The sequence below is a fragment of the Pelophylax lessonae genome, assembly GCF_965119305.1.
Source record: "Pelophylax lessonae genome assembly, chromosome: 12".
NCBI classification, from domain to species: domain Eukaryota; kingdom Metazoa; phylum Chordata; class Amphibia; order Anura; family Ranidae; genus Pelophylax; species Pelophylax lessonae.
This window is the reverse complement of record NC_138779.1, coordinates 10,562,786-10,586,079: the sequence shown is the minus strand read 5'-3', so window position 1 is coordinate 10,586,079 and position 23,294 is coordinate 10,562,786. Positions and strand designations below refer to the sequence as shown.

The following is a 23,294-nucleotide window of genomic DNA, read 5'->3' as shown; positions in this document are numbered from 1 at the left end:
ACAGCACGCTGGTCACTGCATTGATGTGGGGCTCGCTGGTCACTGCATTGATGGGGGGGCACGCTGGTCACTGCATTGATGGGGGGCTCGCTGGTCACTGCATTGATGGGGGGGCACGCTGGTCACTGCATTGATGGGGTGCACGCTGGTCACTGCATTGATGGGGGGCATGCTGGTCACTGCATTGATGGGGGGCACGCTAGTCACTGCATTGAATGGGGGCATGCTGTAGTAACTCTGCATTGAATGGGGGCATGCTGTAGTAACTCTGCATTGAATGGGGACATGCTGTAGTAACTCTGCATTGAATGGGGGCATGCTGTAGTAACTCTGCATTGAATGGGGGCACGCTGTAGTAACTCTGCATTGAATGGGGGCACGCTGTAGTAACTCTGCATTGAATGGGGGCATGCTGTAGTAACTCTGCATTGAATGGGGGCACGCTGTAGTAACTCTGCATTGAATGGGGGCACGCTGTAGTAACTCTGCATTGAATGGGGGCATGCTGTAGTAACTCTGCATTGAATGGGGGCACACTGTAGTAACTCTGCATTGAATGGGGGCACGCTGTAGTAACTCTGCACTACTAAAAATGCACGACGAAGAGGATCCGCCGCAAAAAAATATCACAATATACATCGTTAGGAAAAAAATATCGCAATGTGATTTTTTTTCGTCCAGCCCTAGTATAGAGGGGAAGAAAAAAAAAGGGGGGGAATTGGTGGGAGAGAAGGGGGCAAAGGTAGAAATGCTGCACAAGGCTCCTTAGATATGGTGCTAAGTGTCAGACAGAGTAGGCATCTGGTCATGGATGATGCAATGGCAGTCAACATTCTGTAGGTAGCAAGGCAATGAATATTAGCAATCATAAATATTGGAGGGAAAGGTCATCTATCTACCCAGAAGAAGACCACATGGACTGGTAATCTGCTGAGAAAGTTAACTCAGTCCAATTGAATCATCTCTTACAAAACTGTTCCTCTTTAACCTGGATCGCAGCCAGCCACAGGTCCCTCCTCCTTCATATGTACTTCGTTGAGCTTGGAAAACCACAACCTACATGGTGGAGGTGTAGTTGGCTTCCAGTAGATCGGTATACAGGCTTTTGATTTTAAAAAAAACTTAAAGGGAATCAACCAGGATGAGAACGCCCATTGTTGTCATCCTCATCCTTGTTTCAATACGTAGTTAAAGTGTCATTAAACCCACATCATAAAAAACAATTAATAAATAGTGTAGTTCACACTGTTCATACTCACTCATTCACTATGAGATTCCTTTTCTGGATTCTGTAAAAACCTGGTTGATCCTGCTGCTCTCTATCCCCCCTCCTGTTCATGTTCCCAATGCAGTTGGGGATTTTGACAGCTCTGCACTGTAAGGTTCTGGCACTCTCAGTGCCTCCTATCACATCATTTCCGGGTGCGTTCCATCTACCTAGATAGATGAAGCACATATAGGTGTGTTTCCCTTTAAGAGTGCTGACATCATCATGAGGCGCCGGACTGAACAGCTATTTAAATCACCAGCTTTCACTCACATGTGTTCGTTCAACCTGCTGTGTGCCTAGATGTGCCTTGATGCTTACCTTGTCTTGTGTCGCCGCATAATCTGCCTTGAAGCTCTCATGCTTGCAAGCATACCTCGCTATCGGAACCACGCTGCTGATCCCTGTATCCCGCTACCGGATCATCCGCTCTTGCCGAACCTCTCCTCTACTACATTGCTACTAGTGATAAGTACCCCACAGGGGAGACCTCTATAACCTTCATACTAAAGCTTACACTATCTAGCTCTGCATACTAAGGACTATTACTACATCTGCATTAACTAAGATTGCTAGCTCTTGAGCCTAATACCATCTGCTCTTGCACTGGGTTGGTCTATCCTGTATGTTCACCTGCTACTCTATCATCTGCTATCATACATGATTGCTTAACCTATCTGCATCCCATCTGCTACTATCTTACTTTCAAGAACATTCCTCTCAAGTGTCTGTCATCTACCATCTCTACCCAACCTGTCTCTTCAGCCTATCACCTCTATACTACTATATACATAGATCACTCCAGGAACATTTTATTGAGTGTGTATATTTGTATGCTGAATTGAGACTATCCACATATGATGAGTCTTGGGAGTTGGGATTGGTATCTCAGCGTTTCTCTACATGACTACTGAAGTGGAATATTTCTGCAGCTGCAAATCCACATTATACAGAAAACGCAGGAGCGTTACATGCACATGCTTAGTTTTCAGTGTATTTTCTATCCTGATCATTTATCCGAAAAGCTGGGTCGTCCAGTTCCGGGAGGGTGTCTATTGACGTCCTCCCAGAACCGCGCCCCTGGCGCACTCTGTGTGGTTATGAGTAAGCGATTTACATCGTGAAACGCGTCAACCCGACACGTCTGTTTGTGCATTGTACTGTCTGTCTGCTTCATCTATGAAGAATAAAGGATTTCGATTGTTTTCATCTTAAACACCTTGAGTGCGGTCTTTATCTTTTGGCACTCTAATTACCGATCAGGGTAAGGGACACATCACTGCAGCCCTTTACCACGTGAACAGCTGATCACAATGTAAACACATTTACCTGGTTATCGACATTCCTTTTCTCACGCTAGCACAGCCTGAGGAGAGGAGAGCTGGTAACGGGCAAGTGTGAAAGGGGAAATCTACACTGATAATCAAAACACTGATGATTATCAGTGCAGCCCCATCAGTGCTGCCCCATCAGTGCAGCCTCATCAATGCTGCCTATTAGTGCCCATCAGTGCTGCCTACCAATTACCATCTGTGTAGTCTCATCAGTGCCCACCAATGCTGCCTCATCAGTGCTGCCTATCAGTGCCCATCAGTGCAGCCTCATCAGTGATGCCTATCAATGCCCACCAGTGCTGCCAATCAGTTCCCATCAGTGCTGCCTACTAGTACCCATCAGTGCTGCCTATCAGTGCTGCCTACCAGTACCCATCAGTGCAGCCTCATCATTGCAGCCTATCAGTGCCCACCAGTACTGCTATCAGTGCCTATCAATGCTGCCTTATCAGTGCTGCCTATAAGTGGCCACTAGTGCCGCCTCATCAGCGCACATCAGTGAAGGAGAAAATTTACATTTTTAACAGAAACAAAGACATTTGTTTTTTCAAATTTTTTTTCTTTTTTTGTTTGCGTAGCAAAACATAAAACCCCCAGTGGTGATTTAATACCACCAAAAGAAAGCTCTATTTATGTGAAAAAAATTATAAAATTTTCATTTGGGTACAATGTAGCCTGACCGCGCAATTGTCATACAAAGTGTGACTGTGCTGAAAGCTGAATATTGGTCTGGTCCGAAAGGGGGTGAAAGTGCCCGGTAGGCAAACGGTTAAGTGCTTACCTGGACCAAGCAGATAACCAGTGAAGTCACAAGGTGAACCAATATCCCCCGGTTGGAGTAAATAATAAAGCCAGCAGGATCCGAGAAGCAGCCAGATTTAGAACACAAGTGATAGCCATTACCATATATCTGTCCTGACAGGTGTTGTTTAATAAATGAGGCACAGGTGGAGAACAGACGGGAGCATGTGATTGGTTGCTGGGTGCCTATACAGATAGTTCTTATTTTAGACTGAAGCCTAAACATGGCTTTGAAATTGTGCGACTTCACCAGAACTCACACCATTTCAAAGCCGCATTCTAGTTCTTCGGGGTCGACTTGAAAGACATCTGTTGGACAGGGTGGATAAAGATTGATGATTTTTTTTTTTTTTTTTTTTTTTTTTATTAAATCTGATTTTTTATTTTTTATTTTTTTCAAATATAATTTCTATTTAAACTTTCCGGGTAAGACAATATAATACAGAGTCCAATAAACAATGTATACCATGTTCAAATATATTTCTACATCAATCTGTTCATTCCACAGTTAAATTCCAATGAGCTCTTTGAGCCCCCGTTCACACTAAGGCGACTTGTGAGGCGACCTGGTCGCCTCACAGGTCGCCGTAGGTCGCCTCTCATAGGGAAGCTGCGGACCCGTTCTAATAGGAGCGACACAAGTCGCTCCGACTTAGAAAAAGGGTCCGGAGCTTCTTTGGGGCGACCAGGAGGCGACCGCCATAGACTTCAATGTTATGAAGTCCATGGGCGGCCGCTCCGAGGTCGCGGCGCGCTGCTCGCACCGTGACCTCGGAGGTCGCGGTGCGAAGTAGCGTCGCCCCTATGTGAACGGGGGCTTACAACCACACTTCCCTATTTCTATATATAAATAAAAAAAAACAAAAAACAAATCAACCCATCCCCCACAAAAAAAAAAAAAAATGAATTTAAATCTGATTTTTTTATCAAATGTATTTGAATAAAATGCTTTTGGAGTAAAAATCAATCTAAAGATAGTTTTCTATTTAGGATGCATTAATAATTTAGTTAATTCAGCATGAAATGGAGCTTAGTTATGTAGCATGAGGCTGTATATTCTGCAATATTTGGTAAACACAGTCAATGAATCCAAGCTCTGCAAGCTGAGATAACATGCACTGCATTGATGCATTCACACAATGTCACACTACCAGCAAGAACGAGTCCTTGCATTTAAAGAGCACCTGTCATTTCAGATCCATTATGGCAGCGCCTGTTAGCGGGCATCCACTCCACCTACTGCCGCCACGTCCCTCACCTTGTTGTGTCCCTGCCGCATCACCAGCCGTCCCATTAAAGTGAATGGTACTGTCGGTGAGTCAACAGCGGGTCAGAGGAGGAGCTGCTGCGGGACAGAGATGACAGGTGCTCTTTAAAATTTATGATTTAAATCGAGTTGATTTAAATCAAATCTTTTTACTAGTGATTTAACCACTTTACCACCGGAGGATTTTGCTGTCTTACGTCCAGCTCACTTTTTGCGATTCGGCACTGTGCAACTTTAACTGACAATTGCGCGGTCATGCAACGCCGCACCCAAACGAAATTTACGTCCTTTTTTTCCCACAAACAGAGCTTTCTTTTGGTGGTATTTGATCACCTGTGCGATTTTTATTTTTTGCGCTATAAACAAAAAAAGAGCGTAAATTTTTAAAAAATAACAATATTTTTCACTTTTTTTATATGAAATTCCCCCCCCCCCAAAAAATGTAAAAATCTATTTTTTTTTAATTTTTGGCCAATTTGTTTTCTGCTACCTATGTTTGGTAAACAAAAAATCACAATAAGCATATTTTGATTGGTTTGCACAAAAGTTATCGCGTTTACTAACTAAGGGAAAGATTTATGTCATTTTTGGTGTTTTTTTTTTTTTTAATGTAATGACGGCGATCTGCGATTTTTTTTTGCAGGACTGCGACATTGCGGCGGACAGATTGGACCCTTGACTGACATTTTTGACACTTTTGGGGGTACCAGTGACATTACTGCAGTAATCAGTGCTATAAATATTCACTGTTACTGTAAAAATGACACTGGCAGGGAAGGGGTTAACTTTATTGGAGAGGGAGGGGTTAATGTATGCCTGGTGCTTACTAACGTGTGGGGGGGAGGTGACTGAGTGACACAGGGACAGATCGCATGTTCAGCTATGCTGAACCCTGCAATCTGTCCCTGCCTGTCACTTAGGAGATCCGCCCGCTTTGTTTACACAAGCGGGCGGATCTCCAGACTCGATTCCCCGACGAACGGGGAAGAGCGGCGGTGATCACCGCCTCTCCTCCCCTGGCCCGACTCCTGCTGTGACTGAATACAGCGGGAGCGAGCCTCCGGCGGCGCGCGTGCGCCGCCCACAAGGGGAGGAGTCCAGCAACGTAGGTCTACGTCGCTGGACGGGAACGAGCCGCTGTGCCGCAGTAGAGCTCGAGTGAGCGGTCGGCAAGTGGTTAAATCAAATCCACCCTGGTCAAATCACAGGGGAGTAGGAGAGCAGGGGGAAGTGTTCAAAACAGGCAGCGACGTACCAGTATATCGCTGTGCCTTTTGTTGGCGCCCTGCTGCAGTATATGTACTTATATTTGCAAATATCAAGGATTCTAACTACCTGCAAGTCCTTGAATTTAAAGAGCACCTGTCATTTTAGATCAATCATGGCAGCGCCTGTTAGCGGGCATCCACTCACCTGCTGCCGCCACGTCCCTCACCTTGTTGTGTCACTGCCGCATCACCAGCTGTCCCATTAAAGTGCCAATGTGAATAGGGCTTAGGCTGGGTTCACACATCTCTTAGATTGTAAGGCCCCTCTGTTTACTCCCGTATTAACCACTTAAGCCCCGGAAGATTTTACCCCCTTCCTGACCAGGGCCTATTTTGCAATTCGGCACTCCGTGACTTTAACGGACAATTGCGCGGTCGTGCGACGCTGTACCTAAACGAATGTGACGACCTTTTTTCCCAAAAACAGAGCTTTCTTTTGGTGGTATTTGATCACCTGTGCGATTTTTTGATCATGCGCTATAAACAAAAAAAGAGCTTCAATTTTGCAAAAAATAACAATATTTTTCACATTTTTTTATATGAAATTCCCCCCAAAAAAATTTAAAAATCAAAATTTTTTAACATTTTAGGCCAATTTTTTATGCTACATATGTTTGGTAAAAAAAAAAATCACAAAAAGCGTATTTTGATTGGTTTGCGCAAAAGTTATTGCGTTTACTAACAAAGGGAAAGATTTTTGTAATTTTTGTTGTTTTTTAAACGAGTAATGGCGGCGATCTGCAATTTTGTTTGCGGGACTGCGACATTGCGGCGGACAGATCAGACCCCTAACTGACATTTTTGACACCTTTGGGGTTATCAGTGACATTACTGCAGTAATCAGTGCTATACATATGCACTGTTACTGTAAAATGACACTGGTAGGGAAGGGGCTAACTTTATTTGAGAAGGAGGGGTTAAGTGTGTCCCTAGGGGCGAGCTTCTGACTGTGATTGGATGTGGCTTGTGGTGTAAGAACAGAGATCTACGGTCCTACATAGCAGAACCGTATGATCTCTATTCTTACACAGGGAAGAATGACAGGCGGCTTTGTTTACATCAGCCGCCTGCCTCTCTCCCGCTGTAACGGACAATCGCGAGTGCCCGGCGGACATCGGGTCCGCCGGGCACACGCGCGGGGGGGTCCGTGAATGAGCGGGGGCGGAAACTCGCCCCCTAGAGCCTCACAGGCTAGCGACGTAGTACTACACCTCAAGCCACAGCCAATTACAGTTAGAATCACGTCCCTAGGGACACACACAGCCCCTCCCTCTCAAAAAAAAAGTTAACCCCTTCACTGCCAGTGTAATTTTACAGTAACCGTGCATATGTATAGCACTGATTACTGCAGTAATGTCACTGGTAACCCCAAAGTGTCAAAAATGTCAGTCAAGGGTCCGATCTGTCCGCCCCAATGTCGCAGTCCCGCAAAAAAAAACGCAGATCGCCGCCATTACTCGTTATAAAAAAAAAACAATAAAAATGAATAAATCTTTCCTGTAGTTAGTAAACGCAATAACTTTTGCGCAAACCAATCAAAATACGCTTATTGCGATTTTTTTTTTTTTTTTTTTTTACCAAAAATATGTAGCAGAAAACAAATTGGTCTAAAATGTTAAAAAATTTAGATTTTTACATTTTTTTTTTGAGAATTTCATATTTAAAAAATGTAAAAAATATTGTTATTTTTTTCAAAATTGTCGCTCTTTTTTTGTTTATATGCAAAAAAAAGGGAGGGAGTTTTGGGACTTTAAATGAGGCTACACAAAGACACGTGCCTCCATCCCTATTATCACATGATAAATGTCAGTAGTTTGGGACTTTAAATGAGGTGTGTGGCCCTATGTGCCTGATAATTGCGTCAAATAAAAGAGTCAAATAAAACGCGATCTACTTTGATCTGTTTTGTTTATTTTTATGTTATGTTTGCACAATTATCAGGCACATAGGGCCACACACCTCATTTAAAGTCCCAAACTACTGACATTTATTATTTTTTTGTTTATAGCGCAAAAAGTAAAAATCGCACAGGTGATCAAATACCACCAAAAGAAAGCTCTGTTTGTGGGGGAAAAAAAGGACGTCAAATTCGGTTTAGGTACAGCGTCGCACGACCCCGCAATTGTCCGTTATAGTCACGCAGTGCCGAATCGCAAAATAGGGCCTGGTCTTTGAGCAGCCAAATCCTCCGGGGCTACAGTGGTTAAAGAGCACCTGTCAATTTCAGATCCATCATGGCAGCGCCTGTTAGTAGGCATCCACTCCACCTGCTGCCGCCACGTCCCTCACCTTGTTGCGTCACTGCCGCATCACCAGCCGTCCCATTAAAGTGCCAATGTGAATGGGGCTTAGGCTCTGTTCACGCATCTCTTAGATTGTAAGCTCTAAGGAGCAGGGCCCTCTGTTTACTCCTGTATTAAAGTGTATTCTATTTGTACTGTCTACCTTCAAGTTGTAAAGCGCCTCGTAAACTGTCAGCACTATATAAATACTATATAATAATAATATAATATGTGGCTGCGGTTTGCATTCCGGAGTCCAGTGCGTTTCTGTTCACCAGGTCATGTGCGATTACGGTGCATATTTTAACCATTTGCCGACCGCCGCAAGTACATATACTGCGGCGGTCAGCCCCTCACAGGCAAAGTGACGTATGGGTACATCACTAGCCTGTGAGGCTCTGGGGAGCGAGCGCACGCACGCCGCCGGAGGCGCGCTCCCGCGCAGTCACAGACCCCCCCCCGCGCGCGTGTGACCGGCGGACCCGATGTCCGCCGGTCACTCGGCGATCGTCGGTGCAGAGGGAGAAAGGCAGGCGGCTGATGTAAACAAACCGCCTGTCATTCTCCCCTGTGTAGGAATGGTGATCATACGGTTCTACTATGTAGGACCGTTGATCACTGTTCATACATCTCAAGCCACATCCAATCACAGTTAGAAGCACGCCCCTAGGGACACACATAACCCCTCCCTCTCAAAAAAAAAGTTAACCCCTTCACTGCCAGTGTAATTTTACAGTAACAGTGCATATGTATAGCACTGATTACTGCAGTAATGTCACTGGTAACCCCAAAAGTGTCAAAAATGTCAGTCAAGGGTCCGATCTGTCCCCCGCAATGTCGCAGTACCGCAAAAAAAATCGCAGATCGCCGCCATTACGCGTTAAAAAAAAACAACAACAAAAATGACAAAAATCTTTCCCTTTGTTAGTAAACGCGATAACTTTTGTGCAAACCAATCAAAATACGCTTTTTGCGATTTTTTTTTTTTACCAAACATAGGTAGCATAAAACAAATTGGCTGAAAATGTTAAAAAATTTAGATTTTTTGGGGGGGGGGAATTTCATATAAAAAAAATGTGAAAAATATTGTTATTTTTGCAAAATTGAGGCTCTTTTTTTGTTTATAATGCATGATCAAAAAATCGCACAGGGAATCAAATACCACCAAAAGAAAGCTCTGTTTGTGGGAAAAAAAGGACGTCAAATTCGTTTAGGTACAGCGTCGCACAACCGCGCAATTGTCCGTTAAAGTCACGCAGTGCCGAATCGCAAAATAGGCCCTGGTCAGGAAGGGGGTAAAATCTTCCGGGGCTTAAGTGGTTAATAATAGTATAATAATACGGTATGTGGCTGCGGTTTGCAGTCCAGATTCCAGTGCGTTTCTGTTCACCGGCTCATGTGCGATTCAGGTGAATATTTTTACCTGAACCGGACCCCAAAACGCACAGGACCCTTTCCAAAACAGCACTGCGGCCGCTTAGATTGTGTGAACCGCCACTGTTGAAAGCCGGTCACATTCACATGTTATGCGAATTGGATGCGGTTGAAAACACATCCAATTGGCATATGTGTAAACCCAGCGTCAAGAAGAACAAAATGTGGACTCTGTTTACATACTGTAAAAGAAAAAGTTTCCCCGTTGCCGTAAGCAACCTCGCGATGCTTTTATCTTCTGAGCCGTGATTGGCTGTTGAGGGGGGAAACACATTTCTTTTTTTTTTTAACCATGCCGCTGATTGTCACGGTGAAGCATGCTCAGTTTCCCTTCCCTAGTAACCTTTATGATCCAGATGTCATATTAGCCCTGAATTCATCATAACAGGTTCCAGAGCGGGGAAGAGTAATGGAATTCTGAGGGTTGCAGATGATTAAGAGGCAGGAGATCTATTTTGCATTTTGTTACTGTCTGATGGCGTTGACCTTTGTTTGCAATATAGCAGCCGTGAAAAGTCATTCACGTTTAAATGCAGAAGGGAGAGGGGGGGGGGGGGGTCAGTAGCAAAATACATTTCGAATCCACTTTCTCCTCCCACTGCTAAAAAATTTCTAATATGTGCGGGGAACACGCGGAAAATAGATTGGGAGAAAGGCACTAACCGTCTTCCGTATCTTGTTCTCAGACGAGGAAGAAAGAGGAATGGAAGAGCCGGAGATAGAGGAGGAATTCTTCCCGGAGGAACAGGTCCCCACGCCGAGGAGGAAGAAACCCAAAAAATCTAAAGAGATTAAGGCGACCAAGACAAAGAGGAGGAAAAAAGAGGTGAGAGCAGGGGAGCGACCTGCCTGATTTATATTGTCATTTGTGCTCTGCTTAGGATAACGTTCAGCATCCTTTTTTTTTTTTTCTGTGTCTGGAGGAGATTTTCCAGCCAAAGTCATGTAGGCGGCTCAGCGTGGCCTCTCGCTGGTTTTTTTTTTTTTTCCTTTTTAATACAAATGTCTTGTTAATTTTGTTTTGAAAGCCAAATTCTGGGAAGATGTAGAAAAAACATCAAGGTATGAAGTTATGTATTGAACAAAATGATTGCACATATTTTTTTATTTAAAAATGCAACTGGGGCAAGTAATTGAATCTGATTGATATCAGGCCCTTGTACAGCCGCACTCCAACTGGGAGAGGGAGAGACAGCACTAGGAGCCTGTCAGCTGTGCAGCATACACATGTGCTGATAGGAGAGATGGTCGTTCAGTTTGTTGGTGTTCCCTTATTGCCCAACCACTGCTGGGAGCCGGAAGGGTACCAAACTATATTGCTTACATAGCCCTGGGTCAGGCGTCCCCCGGAGTTGCTCTGGTTCCCCTCTCCTATGCTGAAATGCTCATGGATCTGCGACACTACTTCAGGTAGTGCTTTTTCCATATTACCCTTCATTATATTTTTGGTACTACATAGTTCATTCTTATGATGTATAATTTCATTTTTAGACACACAAGTTTATATTGAAGCTCCTGATGAGTGGACGGAGGTCCACGAAACGCGTTGAGCCGACAAATTTCTCAAATATACTACTGTAGTGTGACATATTTCAATTCATGAATACAGAGATTATGATGTCTTATTGTATCCATTGTTTCTTGAGAGATCCTGGTTGATCCTAGAAATGATGTATGTGCAGTTTTGTTGACCCAATATGTATTGTGCAATTTATTGTATACATTATCTCTGTATATATTCATGTTATCATTATTGATATGTGTTCAGCTATTTATCAATAAACTCTTATGTCCAGTCTCCTCACTTAACCACTTTACCACCGGAGGATTTTGCTGTCTTCCGTCCAGGCCACTTTTTGCGATTCGGCGCTGTGCGACTTCAACTGACAATTGCGCGGTCGTGCGACGCCGTACCCAAACGAAATTTACGTCCTTTTTTTCCCACAAACAGAGCTTTCTTTTGGTGGTATTTGATCACCTGTGCGATTTTTACTTTTTGCGCTATAAACAAAAAAAGAGCGTTTATTTTGAAAAAATAACAATATTTTTAACATTTTTTTATATGAAATTCCCCCCAAAAAAGATGTAAAAACCAATTTTTTTAAAAATTTTTGGCCAATTTGTTTTATGCTACATATGTTTGGTAAAAAAAAATCGCAATAAGCGTATTTTGATTGGTTTGCGCAAAAGTTATTGCGTTTACTAACAAAGGGAAAGATTTCTGTCATTTTTGGTGTTTTTTTTTTAACGCGTAATGGCGGCGATCTGCGATTTTTTTTGCGGGACTGCGACATTGCGGCGGACAGATCGGACCCTTGACTGACATTTTTGACACTTTTGGGGGTACCAGTGACATTACTGCAGTAATCAGTGCTATAAATATGCACTGTTACTGTAAAAATGACACTGGCAGGGAAGGGGTTAATTTTATTGGAGAGGGAGGGGTTAATGTATGCCTGGTGCTTACTGACGTGTAGGGGGGGAGGTGACTGTGTGAGACAGGGACAGATTGGATGTCCAGCTATGCTGAACACTCCGATCTGTCACTCCCTGTCACTATGGAGATCCGCCCGCTGTGTTTACACACAGCGGGCGGATCTCCAGACTCGATCCCCGACGATCGGGTAAGAGCTCCTCCCCTGGCCCGACTCCCGCTGTGAATGAAAACAGTGGGAGCGAGCCTCCGGCGGCGCGCAAGCGCCGCCCAGAAGGGGGAGTGTCCAACGACGTTAATACTACGTCGCTGGACGATAACGAACCACTCTGCCGCAGTAGTATTACTGTGAGCGGTTGTAGAGTGGTTAAAGTCCCACACTCTTGTTTTTATCTTTGTTCATACAGTATATTGCTTACATAGTTACATAGTCGTTGAGGTTACAGTGGAGTTCCGCCCCCCCCCCCTCCAAAAATTAAAAGTCAGCAGCTACACATACTGCTGCTGACTTTTAATATTAGGACACTTACCTGTCCTGGAGTCCAGCAATTTTTTGCACCGCAGCCGATGTTTCCGTCTGGTGCTCCCGCCGCCATTGCCGGTCAGGTAACCCGGTAATGAAGCCTTGCGGCTTCACGGTGCGGGTCCCTACTGCGCATGCGCGAAGCGTGCTGTGTATTCGGATTGGCTCGGCGGCGGAGGGTAGGAGGAAGGGAACCTCACTCCGCCGCTGCGCAGTTCCCGGAAGTGGGGAAGGGTACCTGTCAATAACAGGTATCCGTTCCCCCCTCCCCCCTGAAAGGTGCCAAATGTGGCACCGGAGGGAGGGAGGAAGCAAGTGAGCGGAAGTTCCACATTTGGGTTGAACTCTGCTTTAAATAAAGACAACAGTCCATCCAGTTCAACCTGTACAGGTTTTTGTGTGTCAGTGGCCTGATCATTTCCCATAACCTTGAATGTTGTGATCTGTGAGATGTACGTCCAAGAGTCGTTTAAAAGTAGCCATACTCCCCGCAGCTACCACCAATTGTGGAAGAGAGTTCCACATTCTCACTGCCCTTACAGTGAAGAACCCCTTATGCAGCTTAAGGTTTAACCGCCTCTCCTCTAATCTCATTGTGTGGCCTCGTGTCTTCTTGCAATCCTTGAGACTAAATTGTTTTTTTTCTATGCTGAGATCACCGTTGAGGTATTTGTAAATCGCTATCATGTCCCCTCTCAGGCGTCTCCTCTCCAAGGAGAATAAATTAAGCGCTTGTAATCGCTCCTCGTAATTAAGGTCCTCCAATCCCCTAATTAGTTTAGTAGCCTTTCTTTGGACTCTCTCCAGCTCCAGCACATCCTTTCTGAGGATTGGCGACCAGAACTGGACAGAATACTCCAGGTGTGGTCGGACCAGAGTTTTATAAATTGGTAGGATTATAGCTTTATCTCTGCACCTTATGCATGCTAATATTCTGCCAGCTTTGGCAGCTGCAGCTTGACATTGCATGCTACTGCTAAGTCTATCTTCTACTACAACCCCCAAATCCTTCTCCATCCTGGATTCCCCCAGAGGTCCCCCCCCCCTCCCCAGAGCATAATTTGCGTTTATGTTTTATGCACCCAACTGCACTACCTTACATTTCTCTACATTAAACCTCCTTTGCCATGTAGTTGCCCACCTCATTCTGTAAGATTTCTATATCTTGATGTGAAGTTATTGCCCTGCTTATTTTTGTGTCATTTGTGAAAACTGATTGAGCTATTGATTCCGTCCTCTATGTTATTGATGAATAAATTGAACAAAATTGGTCCCAGGACTGAGCCCTGGGGGACCCCACCTACCACTCAGACCGGTCTGAGTACGCGTTATTTATCACCACCCTTTGGACACGCCCATGTAACCTGTTTCTATCCAAGAACAAACCTTGAGGTCGATGCCTGCAGACCTTAGTTTGTAGATTAAACGTCTGTGGGGAACTGTGTGTAAAGTGGTTGTAAAGGCAGAAGGTGCATTCTATGCATTAAGATAAAGAAAACCTTCTATGTGCAGCAGCCACCCTAATACTTACTTGAGCCCATCTTTATCCAGCTATGTCGGAGGAGTTTCTCAGCTGCCTATGATTGCCTTCCTCATTGGTTGAGAAATCAGTGCAGCGTGATTGGCTCCTGCTGCTGTCAATCAAAGTCAGTCAGCCAATAAGGAGAGAGAGGGGACGGGCCGGATCACAGCTCTGTGCCTGAATGGACACAGGGAGCTGCGACTCGGCTCCGGTGCCCCCATAGCAAGCTGTTAGCTATGGGGGCAGGAGGAAGGGACCCGAGAAGAGGAGGATCCGGGCCAAAACTGCACAGGGCAGGTAAGTATAATATGTTTGGTTTAAAAAAAAAAAACGAGACTTTACAGTCACTTCAAAGTAAAATCAAACTCCGCTTTTCTTTTTTTTTTTAATTTAATGGGTTACCAGGTGGTTTAATTACCCTCTTCATTACCACGCTATAGCCAAAAGACAGCTACAGTGCGGCTCTCTCGTTTTGGGAGGGTGTCTATGGACATCCTCCCAGTACAAGGCCCTCCCCTGCATACCCCCTGGGACTCGCTCAGCGGCCGTTTACCATGTGATTATCTGTGTCCAATCACAGCTGATCACATGTACACAAGCTTGCTGGTTATCGTCATTCCTTTCCTTACGAGCTGTCACATCATGAGGAGAGATGATAACCGCCACTTTCCATTCATTTCAATGGGGTGATGCCTTTTGGTTATTTTTTTGTTGTTTTTTTACCTCATCAAAAATGCAGCTTGCAGGATGAAACAGACCCACAACTAACCCATGGGAAGAGTTCCCTAGGATTTATTGGTCAAGCATTCTTCGTTTGCTTTTTTTTTTTTTTTTTTAAGAAAACTGGTCAGTGTAAAAGCATCCTAAACTGTGTGTTCATCCGTTTATCTGGAGTTTGGATTTGATATTTTTTGTAAAGATGTTTTTTTATTCATGTTAAAAATAAAGTATAGGGAATATGTCTACTGTGCAGAAATGAGAAATATACAACATAAGTGGCAAAGGGTTTACATCATACATATCTCAGCTTTGATATTTATGCAAATGATGTACTTAAAGCGGAACTACGCTGTATCTGAGCGTCACAAACCAAAAGCACTATTTAACCTCCTTGGCGGTATTGCCGAGTGTGGCTCGGGGCTGAATTTCAGTGCCATTAGCGGTAACCCCCGAACCACACTCGGGGCACCGCCAGGATCCTGGAAGAGGTTACTTACCTTGCCCCCAGGATTCCGCTATGTATTACGGCAGCGTACGGCGGCCGGATCTTCCACCTGATGCTCTGTGCCCCGGCTTCCGTTTCCCTGCGAGCGTCGCGTTGCAAGGGGGTGGAACCGGTGGCAAATTCAAAAAGTAAAATACACAAACACACTGATATATTGTAATCCTATTGGATTACATTACTAAAAAAAAAAAATTTACATTAGTTTGCCCCCCAGTGCCCTTGCTTACAGGGCGAAACTGATCATCAAAGCGTATACATATGCAAATTGAATATAGAATGTTTTTAACCACTTAAGCCCCTCCTGCATGAACTGACGTAGGTATATTTTGGTCGCGCGCCTGCAGCTAGGGGACGACAGGAACTATGGTGCACAGGGTAGGCGGCTCTGATTGCCTGCGATCGTTCCCCGCTAAAAGAGAAGGACGGTCGGATATTGTAAACACATCTGACCGTTCTTCTCTCTGGAATAATCACAGAGCTCCTGTGAACCTTCTATATAGGATCACAGGTCTCTATGGTCATTTCACAAGTCCCTCCCTCATACAGTTAGAATCACTCCCCTAGGCTTACATTTAACCACTTGATCACCCACAGTATTAATCCCTTCCCTGCCAGTGTCATTATCACGGTAACAGTGCATATTTTTAGCACTGATTACTGCAGTAATGTCACTGGTCCCCCCAAAAGTGTCAAAAATGTCAGTTAGGGGTCCGATCTGTCCGTCGCAATGTCGCAGTGCTGCTAAAAATCACAGATCACCGCCATTACTAGTAAAAAAAAAAAAAAAAACAATAAAAATTACAAATCTTTCCCCTAGTTTGTAGACGCGATAACTTTTGTGCAAACCAATCAAAATACGCTTAGTGCGATTTTTTTTTTTTTTTTTTACCAAAAATATGTAGGAGAAAGCAAATTGGCCTAAAATGTTAAAAATTTTGATTTTTAAATTTTTTGTTTTTAGGAATGTTATATAGCAGAATGTGAAAAATATTGTTTTTTTTTTTTTTTTTTTTCAGAATTGTCGCTCTTTTTTTGTTTATAGCGCAAAAAAAAAAATAGGCAGAGGTGATCAAAAGAAATCTCTATTTGTGGGGAAAAAAAGGACATCAATTTTATTTGGGTACAGCGTCGTACGGCCGCGCAATTTTCAGTTAAAGTAACGCAGTGCCGAATTGCGAAAAATGGCCTGGTCATTAAGGGGGCAAATCCTTCCTGTCCAGAAGTGATTAAATTGCTGTTTTTAACATTTGGAATAAATAAATTAGTATATGTTTAATATATATTGGATTTTTTTTCCTTGTTTATTCTCTGTAGGTTTTCCATTAAGTTCTGGTTGGTCCATTATCATTGTGCACCTAAAAAGTCCCCTAGTTTTCACATTTTACTTTATATTTCTTATCTATTTACTAATGCTAGCTGCATAAAAAAATAAAAAGCAAAGAGAGCGAAGTTCCACTTTTTAATTCATTTTTAATATTCAAAGCAAACTCCCACATCCATCCATGTCTCCATGCTTGATTTTGGTGAGAAATCACTTACAAAAACAACCCCTAGCATTTCTGGCAGTGGCCATTTTAGGTAAAGGGACGATAATTCCTGTAGCATTGACTTTCTGGATTCCATCTGCTCTTAGTTCAGGCATGCAGGCAGGGGGGTGTGCTTAGCGGAGAAAACCCCTCCTCCCTTCCCTCCCTCCTGGGATGTGTGACATCAGCTGCCTAGGCATTGAAACCAAAAAGTAACTAAAATGTAAAAAAAAAAATGTTTAAAACAAGTAAATATGATATACTTTCCTATCTATTTACTAATGCTGGCAGCATGAGGATTCAAAATAGTCAATGTTGTTTGAGAGTGTGAACTTCCACTTCACCTTACCTGCAGATATACTCAATCCCTGAAAATAAGGCCGGCCATACATTATATCAAGGCTTGACAATTTTTTCTTTGAAAGAAAGGAGAGAGCGGCGCCAGCCATCGCCTGACGAAGGAGCACGGATGCTCTGAACGCGTGCAACCCCTATTTTTCTCCTGCCAGGAAGTGATGTCATCAGGGATCAGAAGTCGGCAGCCGGAGCCCTGTTGTGCATGCTCCGCCACGGCCAGTGACAACTAGCAGCCCCACAGCGGCTCGGCTATACCTCTGGAACCTCACCACCTTCTCCTATGACCACTATCCTGGAAGAGGAAGATGGATGACCCTAACAGTCTTTGTGTACCGGTCTCACCCAACCTCGGACAGTGAGTCACCAATTTTAACAGTGTTAAATAAACTTGTACTATACTAAGCTGGCGCCGCTCTCTCCTTTCTTGCATCTCTCAGGGCTTCTCCACGCTTCAGCCGGCTGCCGCGGACTATAGCTTCCCTACAGTACCAAACTTTGTCCCCCCCCCCCACGCAGCCCCATAACCCCCCCCCCCCTCCCATCCACCCACATTCCTTGTACCATCTTGGGATATTAGAAGAGCGCCATGACATCCCCCACTTTCAATTTTTTCTTTGAGGCCCTATAAACACTTGTGTGACTTGGGACTGCAAAGTTGCATGATAAGTTGTATCCCATGATTTCCAATGAGTACTATTCATATCTGTGCGACTTCAAGTTGCAGCTACTTTAAAATAGTCCCTGCATTACTGTGGTCAGACTTTGATGCGACTTAGAGGTCCATAGACCTCCAGATTACACAGGCATTGCTTCGAATTGCGTCAAAGTCGCGCAACAAAATTGTGTCAAAGTCGCGCGACTTTCAGGTCGCACAAGTGTGAAAGAGGCCTTAACTACTCGCCGTCTGCCCACCGTCAAATGACGGCGGAGCGGTGCGGCTGTTGTTCTGGGAGGACGTCATATGACGGCACCCCAGAACGGCCCGCAGCGATCAAGCCCGTGCCATGTTTCTAGGACACAGCGCGACCCCGATCTTGGTAAAGAACCAATGACATGGCTATTTACCCATGTGATCGGCTGTGTCCAATCACAGCCAGTCACATGTAAATGAGGAAGTCCAGTTTATCGGCGCTCCTCACACTGTCAGAGTGTGTGGCGAGGAGAGCCGATCGGCGGCTCCTCCTCAAAGGGAAGTCCAGGACAGGTAATCAGGGCACTGATCATCATTACGATTACAGTAAAGTACAGTATAGTAAAAAAAAAAACAGTGCCCATCAGTGACACCAATCAATGCCTATCAGTGACATCAATCAGTGCCCATTAGTGATGCCAGTCAGTGCCCATCAGTGCCTGCTCATCTGTGCTGCCCATCAGTGCCTTCAACTAGGAGCCAGCGAAAAACTTAGGAGCCAGTTTTTTTTTTTTTAACAAATAAGTCTTATGGGTGGGACATGTAGGGGAACGTATCCTTTAACCCTTTCGCAGTCATAGCCTTTTTTGCACATGTTTAGGCTGGGTTCACACCTGATACAGATGTGGCTCACAGCTGGGGTCCAGTGCATCCCTGTTCTCCGTTGTAGGGACAAAGCAAGTCCAAATTTTTGCTTGAATTCGGACCTGAAACAGAGCCAAAGACACACAGTACCTCTGTGCAATCCGCTCCGCAGCCGCCACGGAGATGTGTGAACCCGCTCCATTGAGAGCCAGTCACAATCTCCTGTCATGCAAATTGGATGCGGGGAAAGCCACATTCAATTTGCATTAGTGGAAAGCCAGCCTTAAAAAATAATTTTAGGCCTGAAGATTACATAAAACCCCTCCAAACATTATATTTTCTGTATGCAGCCACCGTAGAAAATAAAATAGTGGTTGTTTAAATTTTGTTTCATCACATGATATTACCACAAAGGTCTAGGAAATGCAGAATTTCAGTTAAAAACACAATAAAGGAGATGTAAAGGCAGAAGGTGTATTCTATGCATTAAAATAAAAAGCCATCTGTGTGTAGCAACCTCCCCAGCACTCTCTAATACTTACTTAAGCCCCATCTCTGTCCAGCAATGTCCACAAGTCCCTCCTGTTTGGCTTAGACACAGCAGCGGCACCATTGGCTCCCGCCGCTGTCAATGAACGTCAGTTAAACAAGCAAAAAATTTGGGGGAGCATACCCATGTATTTCTAAAGCTGGTGCAGCTATGAACCAAAAGACATGTATATTAAAAAAGAATAGCGCACACATGCAAAAGAAATTATTACCAAATTTGAAGACAATCCATAAATAAAAATGGGGATTTGGTCCCACCATATGGCCATATCGTGCTCAAGCCCACCACTACGTCAAAGTACCCCATTATCAGTGGGTCCTACACTATCCATGAAAAAGAGATGAATCCAGCCTTTCTAACCCTTGGAGATAATACTCCTTGCTGGGAAAGATGTGCAAATGCACTACAGGGGACTCCTCCTATATCCACTTGATAGTGGACACTGACCCACTGATAATGGGGTACTTTGACGCAGTGGTGGGCTTGAGCACTATATGGCCATATGGCGGGACCAAATCCCCATTTTTATTTATGGATTGTCTTCAAATTTGGTAGTAATTTCTTTTGCCTGTGTGCGCTATTCTTTTTTAATAATGAACGTCAGTTAGCCAATCAGGAGAGAAAGTGGGGTGGGGGCCGAACGGCAGCTCCGTGTCTGAATGAACACACGGAGCTGCAGCTCAGCTCGGGTGCCTCTATAGCAAGCTGCTTGCTGTGGGGGCACCTGACAGGAGGGAGGGGCCAGGAGCAGCGAAGAGGGACCTTAGAAGAGGAGGATCTGGGCTGCCCTTTGCAAAACCAACTGCATAGAGAAGGAAAGTGTAACATGTTTGTTATTTAAAAAAAAAAAACACGAGACTTTACAATCACTTTAAGGGCGTTTTCACACTAGCACTTTTGGTGCGCACCCAGGTTCGATTGACATCAGAATTCGGTTATTTTTGATGATGTGAACACTGTCTTTGTTGAACTCAGGTGCGCACCCGCGAACCCGTACCCCAGTCCACTTAAAAAGGGTGGTCTGGGGTACGGTTCATGTGAACTCCAGTACGGTTCGCTGCTGATGAGAACACAATCGTACCAAAGCGAGCAATTCTATCCATTTTGGCACCTTCTCTTTTACAGCGGTTGCCAAGCAACATGAGTACACGCCGGCTGCACCTTGATGACGCAAGCGTACCACGGGTTCGGATACAAAAATAAAATGTGAACACAGTCCATCGGGGGGAGCAATCGAACTCGGGTTCGGACCAGGCAATCGCACCAAGTGTGAAAACACCCTAAAAGTAAATTTTTGGGGGCACAAAAAAACACAATAAATGACCCAATTTTTTGGTAAAATATAAAAGCCGAGGTTGCACCGAGTAAATAGACACCCAACATGTCAAATCTTGAACTTGCATGCACCCGTGAAATGGCAACAAACTTCAGTATCCTATTTTATATACAAAGTAGGTGACATTCAAAAAGCTCCCTATAGATCAGTGATGGAGAACCTTGGCACCCCAGATGTTTTGGAACTACGTACATTTTCAATGATGCTCAACTACACTGCAGAGTGCATGAGCATCATGGGAAATGTAGTTCCAAAACATCTGGGGTGCCAAGGTTCTCTATCACTGCTATAGGTCATCAGTTTAGTGTTAGGAAGGGGGTCTGATGCTAGAATTCTTGCTCTCATTCTCGCATGCGTGGCGATATGTAAGGTGTATCACTATCAACATTTTCAGGCATGTCTCATCTGCAATAAAAAAACTGCCTGTTCTCAATTTATTATATAAGGCGTGTCTAAAAAGCTCAGTGAATGGTCCAATATCTAAAACGGCAACTTGGGCCAGGTGCGCACGCATGCACATGGCTATCCGGAGACACACTAAGAAGCACCACAAGCTAACAGACAAACAGAAAGCAAAACAGATGGAAACCTCTGGAGATTCAATTACCATGTGTGACCAGGATCCTTCCTTTCTGCCAACCATCATCACATGGGATGAGACCCAGTGCTACCAGTTCTATCCGGAATCCACCGTACTCCCCTGATCTGGCACCTTCGAACTTCTTTTTCTTTTCCCCTCCTGAAGAGCGCCATGAAAAGCACACATTTTGAGGACGTGGCGGCAATCCAAGAATGTGTGACAGTGATTCTGCAATCAATTCCTAAAGAGGCCTTTGCTGACAGTTTCCAGAAGCTTTATGAATGTTGCTAAAAGTGTGTTGTGAAGAATGGCGATTATTTTAAAGGCCAATAACAGCCCATTCAGACTAGCGCGATCCGACTTCGAGGGGCGACCTGTGCACCGCGACTTCGGCGCGACTTGCAGGGACTTCACATTGTGGAAGTCTATGACTTGTCGCCTGACAAGTCGCGGTCGGTCGCTCGCCACTGAATAGTACAGGACCCGTTCTAATAGTAGCGTCGCAAGTCGCTCCGACTTAGAAAAAGGGTCCTGTACTACTTTGGGGCGACCTGCATTGACTTCAATGATATGAAGTCCGTGCATGTCGCGCCGAGGTCGCCCCAGCAAGTAGCGTCACCCCTGTGTGAACGGGGTCTGAGCCCCGGTTCACACTAGGGCGACCTGTGAGGCGACCTGGTCGCCTCACAGGTCGCCGCAGGTCGCCTCCCATAGGAAAGCTGCGGACCCGTTCTAATAGGAGCGACACAAGTCGCTCCGACCTAGAAAAAGGGTCCGGAGCTTCTTTGGGGCGACCAGGAGGCGACCGCCATAGACTTCAATGTTATGAAGTCCGTGGTGACCGCTCCGAGGTCGCGGGGCGCTGCTCGCACCGCAATCTCGGAGGTCGCCCCTGAAAGTAGCGTCGCTCCTATGTGAACCGGCGCTAAAGGTCATTTGTTTGTATCGTCTGTTTTGTTTGTTTTCTGATACAATTCACCAAACTTTTTATACACTCCTCGCATTGTACATTTAGATCCATTTTAACCACTTCTGGACCGGAAGATTTTCCCCCTTAACCACTTTACCACCGGAGGATTTTGCTGTCTTACGTCTGGGCCACTTTTTGCGATTCGGCGCTGTGCGAATTTAACTGACAATTGCGCGGTTGTGCGACGCTGTACCCAAACAAAATGTATGTCCTTTTTTTCCCACAAACAGAGCTTTCTTTTGGTGGTATTTGATCACCTGTGCGATTTTTACTTTTTGCGCTATAAACAAAAAAAGAGCGTTTATTTTGATATAAAAACAATATTTTTCACATTTTTTTATATGAAATTCCCCCCCAAAAAAATGTAAAAATCAAATTTTTTTAAAATTTTTGGCCAATTTGTTTTCTGCTACCCATGTTTGGTAAAAAAATTCACAATAAGCGTATTTTGATTGGTTTGTGCAAAAGTTATTGCATTTACTAACTAAGGAAAAGATTTTTGTCATTTTTGGTGTTTTTTTTTTTTTAACGAGTAATGGCGGCGATCTGCAATTTTTTTTTGCGGGACTGCGACATTGCGGTGGACAGATCGGACCCCTGACTGACATTTTTGACACTTTTGGGGGTACCAGTGACATTACTGCAGTAATCAGTGCTATACATATGCACTGTTTCTGTAAAAATGACACTGGCAGGGAAGGGGTTAATTTTATTGGAGAGGGAGGGGTTAATGTATGCCTGGTGCTTACTGACGTGTGGGGGGGGGGGAGGTGACTGAGTGACACAAGGACAGATCACAGGTTCAGCTATGCTGAACCCTGCAATCTGTCACTGTTTGTCACTTAGGAGATCCACCCGCTCTGTTTACACAGGCGGGCGGATCTCCAAACTAGATTCCCCAACAATCGGGGAAGAGCGGCGGGGATCGCCGCTGCTCCCCCCCTGGCCCGACTCCCGCTGTGACTGAAAACAGTGGGAGCGCACCGCCTACAGGAGGAGGAGTCCAGCGACGTAGTACTACGTCGCTGGACGATAACGAACCACTTTGCCGCAGTACGGTCAACGTGACCGGTCGGCAAGTGGTTAATGACCAGGCCATTTTTTTTGCGATTTGGAACTTTAA

At 44.7% G+C, this 23,294-nt stretch overlaps 1 protein-coding gene across 9 annotated transcripts in view; it reads left to right on the top strand.

Annotated features, from left to right (window-relative positions):
- CHD5 (chromodomain helicase DNA binding protein 5) overlaps positions 1 to 23,294 on the top strand; it is a 409,378-nt gene that overhangs the window by 53,544 nt on the left and 332,540 nt on the right. For all 9 annotated transcript variants that reach the window (XM_082273263.1, XM_082273262.1, XM_082273261.1 and 6 more), the window contains exon 2: positions 10,340 to 10,479. In XM_082273263.1, the coding sequence (XP_082129389.1) occupies positions 10,340 to 10,479 (140 nt within the window). The remainder of the gene's footprint in view (positions 1 to 10,339; positions 10,480 to 23,294) is intronic.